This window comes from Xiphias gladius, chromosome 16, assembly GCF_016859285.1.
Source record: "Xiphias gladius isolate SHS-SW01 ecotype Sanya breed wild chromosome 16, ASM1685928v1, whole genome shotgun sequence".
Classification (NCBI taxonomy): Eukaryota; Metazoa; Chordata; class Actinopteri; order Istiophoriformes; family Xiphiidae; genus Xiphias; species Xiphias gladius.
This window is the reverse complement of record NC_053415.1, coordinates 16,581,916-16,591,179: the sequence shown is the minus strand read 5'-3', so window position 1 is coordinate 16,591,179 and position 9,264 is coordinate 16,581,916. Positions and strand designations below refer to the sequence as shown.

At 41.8% G+C, this 9,264-nt stretch overlaps 1 protein-coding gene across 2 annotated transcripts; it reads right to left on the bottom strand.

The window, feature by feature from the left end:
• Positions 1-1,715: 1,715 nt before the first annotated feature.
• On the bottom strand, positions 1,716-9,116 carry LOC120801165 (immunoglobulin superfamily member 2-like). 2 transcript variants are annotated; one of them, XM_040147757.1, is made up of 10 exons: positions 8,995-9,116; positions 7,863-8,237; positions 7,312-7,728; positions 6,747-7,151; positions 6,197-6,568; positions 5,140-5,511; positions 4,627-5,019; positions 4,036-4,452; positions 2,897-3,286; positions 1,716-2,777 (listed from the first exon to the last, which is right to left on the bottom strand). In XM_040147757.1, the coding sequence occupies exons 1-10, from the start codon at positions 9,062-9,064 to the stop codon at positions 2,578-2,580; spliced, it is 3,411 nt and encodes a 1,136-aa protein (XP_040003691.1). In that variant the 5' UTR covers positions 9,065-9,116; the 3' UTR covers positions 1,716-2,577. The 2 variants fall into 2 exon arrangements, with proteins under 2 accessions (XP_040003691.1, XP_040003692.1); XM_040147758.1 differs by lacking the exon at positions 7,312-7,728.
• Between the last annotated feature and the right edge of the window lie 148 nt (positions 9,117-9,264).

Here is a 9,264-nt window from a genome sequence, read left to right as displayed (position 1 = left end):
TGGCAAGTCTGCAGGTATGCAAAGATAAGATGCTTTTGCTTTCAGATAAGTAAACATTCTTTCACTTTAATTGCCCATAAACAGGTAGCTGATGCTTAAACCACAGATATGTATACTGCTGTGATATTACTGATTTATAATCAGTGTGGTATAACCTTCATAGCAGTGTTTGTATGTGTGTGCACTTACAACAATGTTCATGTAGTTCAAGGAGCTGTGCTTCAAGATGTTGTAGTACAACTGGTTACACAGTTTTCATAAATAGAGTCCATTCATGGCACATGAAGGACAGAGCCTCAAGCTGATGCCAAATCAGATCTGGAATGAAATCATAGCATTAGAGATAACCAGCTTAAAGCATCCAGCTACATGCTGGCAAACTGGGAACCTAAATGTCTTCCTCTAACACATGTGAGTTTTTGAAATTAAAGGATTATAGATGTGGTCTTATAAATCCCACTTTTCACTATGCACTGCATGCAACAGCATCACTGATGATTTGACTGTTCAATATGTTAATGCTCGGACTTTATTAAGGCAAAGAGCATGACAAGGGAGTTCTAGCATGGCTGCTGTTGTACACGCTAGTTTGTCTCCACTACATGCTGCATAGACACAAGCATCGATTTGCCTCCCAAATTCAGTGTTTCTTTGTTTGCTCTGACAGGCATTGCCATGGAAACACAAGGGAGTGGAATTACAGTAAAGTTAAGAGGGAGGCTGGAAGAGGGAGCTAGTCCACCAGCCTGTGAATGGCTGGTATAATTCAAGACCAAAGATAGTGCTACATCATCTCTCTGGGGCCGGGGGAGCTACAGCCTGCCTGACAGTTCCTCAGTTTACTTTTAGTTTCTCACATCCTTCAGAAAACCACTGTTAGTTTTACCTTAAATTGTACATAACTGGTATACACTCACTGGACAAGAGTCTTTCTCTGTATGGTAGTATTTTGGTGTCCAGGCCTGTTCTATTCTTGCCTCTTACACAGATGGGGTTTTAAACATTGATAGAGCTGATGCAGGGAGAAATGGAGACTGGGGGAGAGATCGGGAGAGAGAGAGAGAGACTACTTTCTTCTTTAGTTTGAATTTGATTACTCTCCAGCATCCAATTTTGTTGAATAGGAACATCATTTGCATGCAGCAGCTGCAATGTGGCAGAGATTCAAAATCTCACATTCACACGCAAACATACAGTACTCAAGCACAGTTTAGCTTGTGAGTGTTTGGACTATAAAACCTTTTTGTTGTTTTTGCACAGTAGATTTTCTACAACTCCAATGACACCAGTAGACATTTGGTTTCTTCTCGGGTGATGGTCTGTCAGGACTGCACTGCAGTCATCTCAGCTTGGTGGGTTTTAACTCCAGTCTGGCCAGTCTGGCCAAGCATTTCTCTCTCGAAAAGAGAGAAACATGTTAAACTGGATTGAGGTTATTGCCTTGGCAAGTCAAGAACATTCCTCTGGTCCTAAATGCGCTGGCTGTGTATTTATGACGACTGACCTGATGCATTGTCCGAAAACAAAGGGGACTATGTATGAAAAATGCTACGATTCCTGAATTGTGCAAACATTATGGATGTGAACACCTTGAAAATCAGACATTTAATCTCAGATGTAATGTTTCATTTAAAATCCATTGTGCTGGAGTAAAGCCAAAACAATACAAAATGGATTACACATGTACAAACACACATTCAGTGAAGCAAACTAATACACACACACAGCCTCCATGTCTTATAAGTAAAACTGTGCATCCAGAGTCACATGGAAATGAAATGTGCTCAACTAAAAAAACATCTAAAAAATGTGCAACCTTTAGCAAGACAAGTACATAATGACAGCAAAAACTACGTCTCTATTAGGAGATCGCTACTGCCAGTGCATGAAGGTGCAGTGCACCACTTTAAAAAATGTGTCTCTGTCCCCACCAATACTGGTCGCACTCACACATCAGCAGATTTGCAGCCCGCAGTCATCCCGTGCTCTTGCAGAACCACAGAGCACTTCCTGGTTGATTCACCACTGTCTGACTTACAGAGAAATATTTAAAATCTCGCCACATTGCGTGCCTAACTGCCCCCGCAGACACGCTAAGCTTTGACTCTTTCTCATCGAAGACATAGTGTCAAGCAGCCTGTTATGTTGCTACATAAAAAGGAATCTGTCAGTCAGTGTATGTTGCTTTGTGTATGTGAAGCCACAAAGTTGATCTGCTGCCTGGCTAAACTGTCCATTGCAAGTAAGATGTAAGAGGCTTGTGATTCTGCAAATACGTTTTAGCTGTAAAATGAAAAATGCCTGTTTAATTTTAATGGTTAAATGAAATTAATTAATTTATAAGGGCAGAAGTATTCCCAGCTGCACAGAGAGTAAAACATTAAAGCTATTTTTTTATGGAACATTATCAACAGATTTATTTAAACAAGAATTATTTAACTCTGAATAACAAATGAATAAAAAAATATGTGCAGTGCAACTTTTTAAAATTTAAAACATTATTGCATATACTGCATGGCACATAAAAATTATGAGTGCATTTTTTCTCTTCAGCTCCTCTCCTCTGACCTATGAGGTTCAGTCCTCTGCACTGGTTTTGGTGTTCAGAGGGTGTACCTCTGCCGACAGAGATTGTCCTGACTTCTCTCCTCCTGAGCCCTTGCTCCGGCATATCTTCAGCACTAGTATGAATATCACCAACAGTGAACAGATGCCAAAAGCTATAAGAATCCCTATCCAGGTACCTGACTTGCATTGCAGCTCAGATACAGCTTCTCCTGCAACAAAAGCAAAGAAATGCATTACTTGTGTCCACAAACCCACATGATTTCACATCATTTTAAATGGGCTGATATTTGCTGAGAGAAAAGTGCTCATTGCATTAAACTGTGCTTACCTTCTGTATAGACATTAACATTCAAATATCCTGACTTTTCCTCTGCAACCTTCCTCCACCCATGAGAAAGCGATGGGAGCCACTCTTCCACCTCACAGAAATACAGGCCACTGTTCTCAGGGCCTGGCTTCGAGACTGTCAGGCTGAACTGGCTGGGTCGGGGGTGGCCAAATATTAGCTGATGACCCCAGTACCTGTCTTGTAGGGTAGCGTTTCGGTAAGATGTGAATATGGGGCGTTGTTTAGCTTCTATTTCCTTTTTCCAAAACCATGTAACCTGGAACTCAGATTCACTGCTGGATTGTCTGGTGATGGAACAGGGGATAGTGAAGTCCTGGTATCTGCTCACATTCAGCTCCACCTCATCCATTACAAGGGACAGGTTTTTTTCTATGAAAAGGCACACAGGTAAAAAGACGTATTTTATTCAATTTTAATTAAACGAGATAATTGGTTTCAATGACACTTTAAGTTAAATTCCAAGGTAAACAGACAGACAAGGGAGAAGTCAGGGAAAGGAAAAAAAAATGGAGATAAAGAGGTTTTACGAAGGACAGACACAAAAAACAAATCTGTATCAGAAATACTAGAAGAGGCAGTAAAGCAGAACAAGTCGAGATGTACATAACAAAGAACAGACAGCATAGGGCATAAAAATATCAACACCATCACTAGAGCCAAATATGAGCCACCACCATTAGAGAATGGTTATTTTGTTGAGAACATAGGTTGTTGTGCAGCACAAGCCAGCACAATGAACGCAGACAACCATATACTCCATTTTATTGGCAATATGAATATAATGCCAGTTGCAAGTTTTAAAATAATAGCGTAACATTTTGGGAAATACACTTATTCGCTTTCTTACCGAGGGTTTGATGAGAAGATTGAAACCTCTACTATCACTGTACAGTTAATATGAAGCTGCGGTGAGCATCCGGTTAGCCTTGCGGTTGTGCTAAGCTAACCAGGTTTACATTTACCGTACTGGCATTAAAGTGGTATCAGTCTTCTCATATAGCACTTGGCAAGAAAGCAAATGAATGTATTTCCAACTAACTATTCCTTTAAACACCCATACACACACACAACCGTATTAAAAAGCTACCTATAGAGCGCTCTTAATGATGTGAACATACCCACAACATTTATAGTCAGACCAATCGGACTGCCACTGTCCGAGGCCTTTTGCTGCCAGTGACCTTCACCATCCAGCTGATATTGCTCCACCTGGCACTGGTAGGTTCCACTATCCCCCTCATGGGCCCTCTGAATTCCGAGGTAGAAGCTCATCTTAGTGGGTCTGGAGAGACGAAGCCGCCCCTGCAGGCCTCTGAGCGCCTGGTTCTTTGGGTACCTCAGCAGGCCCGTGTGATCAAGCTCTACTAAAGGGACATTCATGACGGAAGAACTGTGTCCAGTGTAGAACCAAGAGACTTTGTAGAAGAAAGAAGGACTGGATGCACCTGAGATGATGTTACACTTGAGCTCTACCTCGTCTCCCTCCCTGGCAATCAACTGCTGCTGCTCTTTCATATCTAATCGAAGATCGTTCGCTAGAGAATCAGAGTGGGCAGAGAGAAGAAACCTGAGGAAATCGAGAACTCATGTTTTTTTTAATTATTATTTTTTTAAATGGTACAGGTTAAATGTTGCTCATTAGATAGGTTACATGGTTAATAAAATCTGGATAATTTTTCCATTAGCTAATGAAAGATAAATAAACTTACCAGGCTCAATAACTGTTAGTGTTGTGGCTCTGGACACTGGCGAGAACTGATACCAATCACCGTGTGGATCTTTTAGCCACTCCACCACCTCACATATATATAAGCCATTGTCTGAGATCTGAGCTTGCCGAATAGTCAACTCAAAACTAGGGCCCTTAGTGCGCCTCATGCTGATTCGTTGTCTGTTGCTCAGCTCTACCTGGGTCCCAAATGTTACTAGGGCGTCCCGGTCTGAGCTTACAATGGTCTTATTTTCTGCCCATTGCTGGTGCAGCCAAGTGACGGCATACTGAGACGATGCAAAGGGTTCTGAGATAACTGAGCACTTTATTTCTATGTCAGTGTTGACATCCCTCGTCAAGGTGGTGGGGGATGTCAGAATGAGTTTGCTCGCTAGGAAAGAGAGATAAAAGTTAAGTCATATATGGTGAGAAACAAAGAGAAATAGAATGCACGGTGCAGCTTTCATCCAAAATTGCTCCAAGATGGCATGTAGCTAAATCTCAGCAGTACCTGGTTTCTGCACCATCACAGCCAGGTGGTTGGATGGGGGCAGCTTCTTGTGTACATTCTCCAGGAAGACAGACGCCCTACACTGGTAGCTTCCTGCCTCGCTGTGGCTTGCACCGTTGACAAGAAGATAGTGAATGACTTCATTCAGTCTGTTCTCTACTTTCAACTGGTAGCGGTGCTGGTCTCCAGACCAGCTGATATCACCGTTAGGGTACAGTGTCAGGATGTTATCTACAGTTGAGGCATCGCGCTGCAGGCTCCAGGTCAGTGTTATTGGCACACGTGGCCCTCTGACCCGGCATAACAACTCCACATTTTCTCCAACATTAACCCGGTTGTTGCGACTTATCAGATTCACTTTCAAAAATGACTCTGTGTCAAGTAAGAAAGGAGAAGTTTGTGATCATACAATCATCATGCATTCATGAGTGTTCCAAGTAGAAAACAGATGTGAGTAAATGACCAAATTAGTGTCTGACTCTTCTCTCATTTATGCTCACACATATTACCTTGCACATCATTTCTCAAAATAATTTCCGTCTTTAAAACAAAAAAGGTTAACATACCCACAGTCATCAAGATATATTAAAAATGAGCTTTCACCCATAAAATATGAAATAAATCTGTGTCAAAATACTTATCTGCACATAAAACTTTTAACTTAAAGCATTAAGCAATCTTAACACTTTTGAGAAAATCACTTTTTCCTCATTAAATGGAAATTTATGCAGTGAGGTACTCCAAAGTCTATACTTTTGTGTCATTTCAACAAACACATATTAACAAAACTTCGAGTGTAAAGCCCTGGAAGTGAACCTAGTAATATTCACTACACCCTATGGATGGATGTAGTGACAGACAGACAAACTGGCAGGCTGACGGCAAAATATGGCAAATATGTTTTTTTTCCCATAGGGAGTCTTCAGGTAACTTGAGAATGACATGACCTTTTTCAATGAATAATCAAACCGTTTGATAAGGGGAACCTGGTGTGTCAATATGCCGGTTTCATCATTCATTTGTCTTGAATAATTTGTACTACACAGACATATCTTACCTGTAGGCTCCACTGTCACAGTGGCAGTTTGCGACTGGCTGTTGGTCTTACTATTGGTTTTCCATTCAGACACAGCACACTGGTAGACCCCTGAATCAGAGGGTGTGACCTCCTCAAGCTCTAGGGTGAAGGTGTCAGTTGCTGGACGCGTTGCCCTTACTTTGCGACTCATGAACTCCCCCGCTATCGCCATAACACCTTCCTGACTTAGACTGATGACATTGGTAAACAGGGCCGTTGATGTGGATGTCAATTTGTGTTGCCAGGTGACGGAGAGCCGACCTTTAACCTCATCCACCTTACAGGTGAGCTTCAGCCTGTCACCTTCTTTAACACTCACAGAGCGTTGCATTTCAACTGAGAGCCCACTTTCTGTGATGAGAAAAGCATGACTGTGTTTGAAAAGATAATAATAGAAACCATAATTTTATTACTATTAATAATAACCTTTAAAACCAGGGTAAATCATACAGGAAAAGGAAATTAAACCCTGAATAAATGCTTGTATATGTTTGTGTCTCAGTCAGTATGGGTTAATCTGCTGACTGACCTGTGGCTGAGATGCTGACCAGCTGGAGGCTAGAATCCTGGGCTGCTCCCTGTCTAAAAGCACCATCCTGGCCTCTGTCCTGAGGCCATGCCCTACAGATATATCCTCCCTGGTCCTCAGTTCTGACAGGTTGCAATATGAGACGGTAATCTCTGTCCCCGATTCGGGCGGCTCTGAGCTCTCCTTCTTTCTCTCGGCCACTGTACTCGGGCCCCACAGACAGAACGCCTGTAGGGCCGATGCGGGCCAGCTCAACACCTCCCCGGAGCCAGGCTACAGAGAAGAACCTTTCCTTCAGATTCTGTGTATCTACATTGCAGGATAGCGACAGCTCCTGCCCTTCCCGCAGCGCTGTCTGCTGTGTCGAGATTCTCACCACCAAAGACGACATTTCTGGCGCCACCTCTAATCAAGGCAAAAAATATGCAGAGTGATACAAACATGGCACACAGAAACACACATCCTATCAAGAAGCCACAAAGACTGCGAAAAGGAAAAGCAAAGATGAATGTGTCAAGATGTGCTATTAATAGGTAATATCCATTAAATGATAGCTGCTTCTAACCTCTGGCTTTGACATTTAGCGTAGTTTCCTCTGCATCCTTCTGTGCAATAGAGTACCAGGAGCAGTCAGGATCTTGGATCCACTCCTGAGCCTGGCAGTAGATCCTACCTTGGTCTGAGAGCTCCAGCTGAGCCATCTGTAGCCTGTACATGGCTTCTCCGATTTTATCTAACTTTATGAGTCCAGCTTGGTAACGCTCTTTAAACCCTGGGCCTGGGCTCAATGTGAAATCTCTGTCCAGAGAAATTATAGGCTGAGCCTCAGCCTGACCGTCTTTATGGAGATACCAGGCAAAAGACAGATGGGTGTGCTGGATTGTGTTGCTGGAGGCTAAGCATGTAAAAGTGAGGGCATCACCCTCATTATAGCTCATTGACGTGGAGACAGCTGACGAAACACTTAGGGAGTTGTCAATCACTATGGCACCATATCAGAAACATAGGGAAGAAGACATGACGGTCATACATTTTTTTGACAATCTTACAATACAGCCATGCAGTGACCATGAAAAGTAGGTCTTACAACTGAAAAGAATAATGATGACTGATTACCTTTAACTGTTGTCTTAACACTGTAGATTCCATGATAAACATGTTCTGAGTTGATTACATTGCAGTCATATTCCCCTTCATCGGCTTTCTGTAGGCTTTGTATCTCAAAGAGGACTGAGTTTGGAGACACATGTTTCAGAGTAATTTCCTTGCTCATCACACGCCGTGCGTACACTGCATACGCAAAGCTTTGGTCATGAGTGCTGATAATGTTGATCTCGAATGTTGGATTTGCAGGCTTCTTAATACGGAATTCAAATTCTTTTTGAGTGGTTTCACTGGCAAAGCCGCTCACATTGCAGGAGATGGAGAGGGGAGCGCCCAACACACGATACAGAGGCCCAGCCTGTATTTCAGTGTGCACTTTGGCTTCGCCTGAGTGAAACACAGACAAAACACAGATGTTGAAGTCAGCTGAATACTGCAACTCTAAGTGTCAGTCATGTTTTATAAGGGTGCGACACTCCAGGGTCTAACGTTTGTCTCAGTATTGCATGGATATGTGAAACAAGACTATATAGCCTCTGAGTTGTGCAAAAAATATAAACCTTTTACAGCATGTAGTATGAAGTATGTATTCATTAGACTAATCCATGAGAACAAGTGCCTGCAAATAGTGGAAAAGGTCTGTTCCAGGGCACTGATTTTAAGGATAATTAGCCAGTAATTCCTTTGCCTACATCAATAAAATTTTTATCAATAAAGATTATTCGAATAAAATAGGTTAATCATCAATCATGAATCACTGAATTTAATCACAGAACAATTTACTAAATGCAACTATACAAAATTATAAAAATAAGTTGCCAAAAGCACATCAGGAATTGATGTACAATATACATTTACAGTGTAGCTCAATATACACATGTATTAGTGGTTACTATTATTTCTTTTTATTTATTCATGATGGACCTGGAGTATTGACAGATGCACAAATATGTGCCACTCAACAACACCAAGGTTCTCGGCTCTACTTATTACCTCGTTACTTAAAAAAGGCTTTTTTAAAGAAAAAAAATAATTTTGTTATTTTTTTATCAAGAAGATATATTTTTCAAATTAATTTAATTTATACATTCTACCATATTGCATTCAAAGCAATTCAGCTGCAGGAATTCAATGAAGTACTTACCACAGTACTGAAGTACACCCAGACAAAAGAGCAAATTGGCCCTCCAAATCGAGTGAAGGGACCACCTCATCCTGAACCTGCTTCTGAAGTAACACAGTGTTCACCCTGCAGCAGCTGTGACCATGGACTCAGTCACCCTCCCCGTGTGAAAATCTGTCTGTGACTTTACGGAGATATTAAAGGGTCTTACGTTTCCCTTTGATTCACAAAGAGGAAGTCTGAAATATTTCCTGCATACTGCACATACAGTTACAACATGCTGTCATCGCA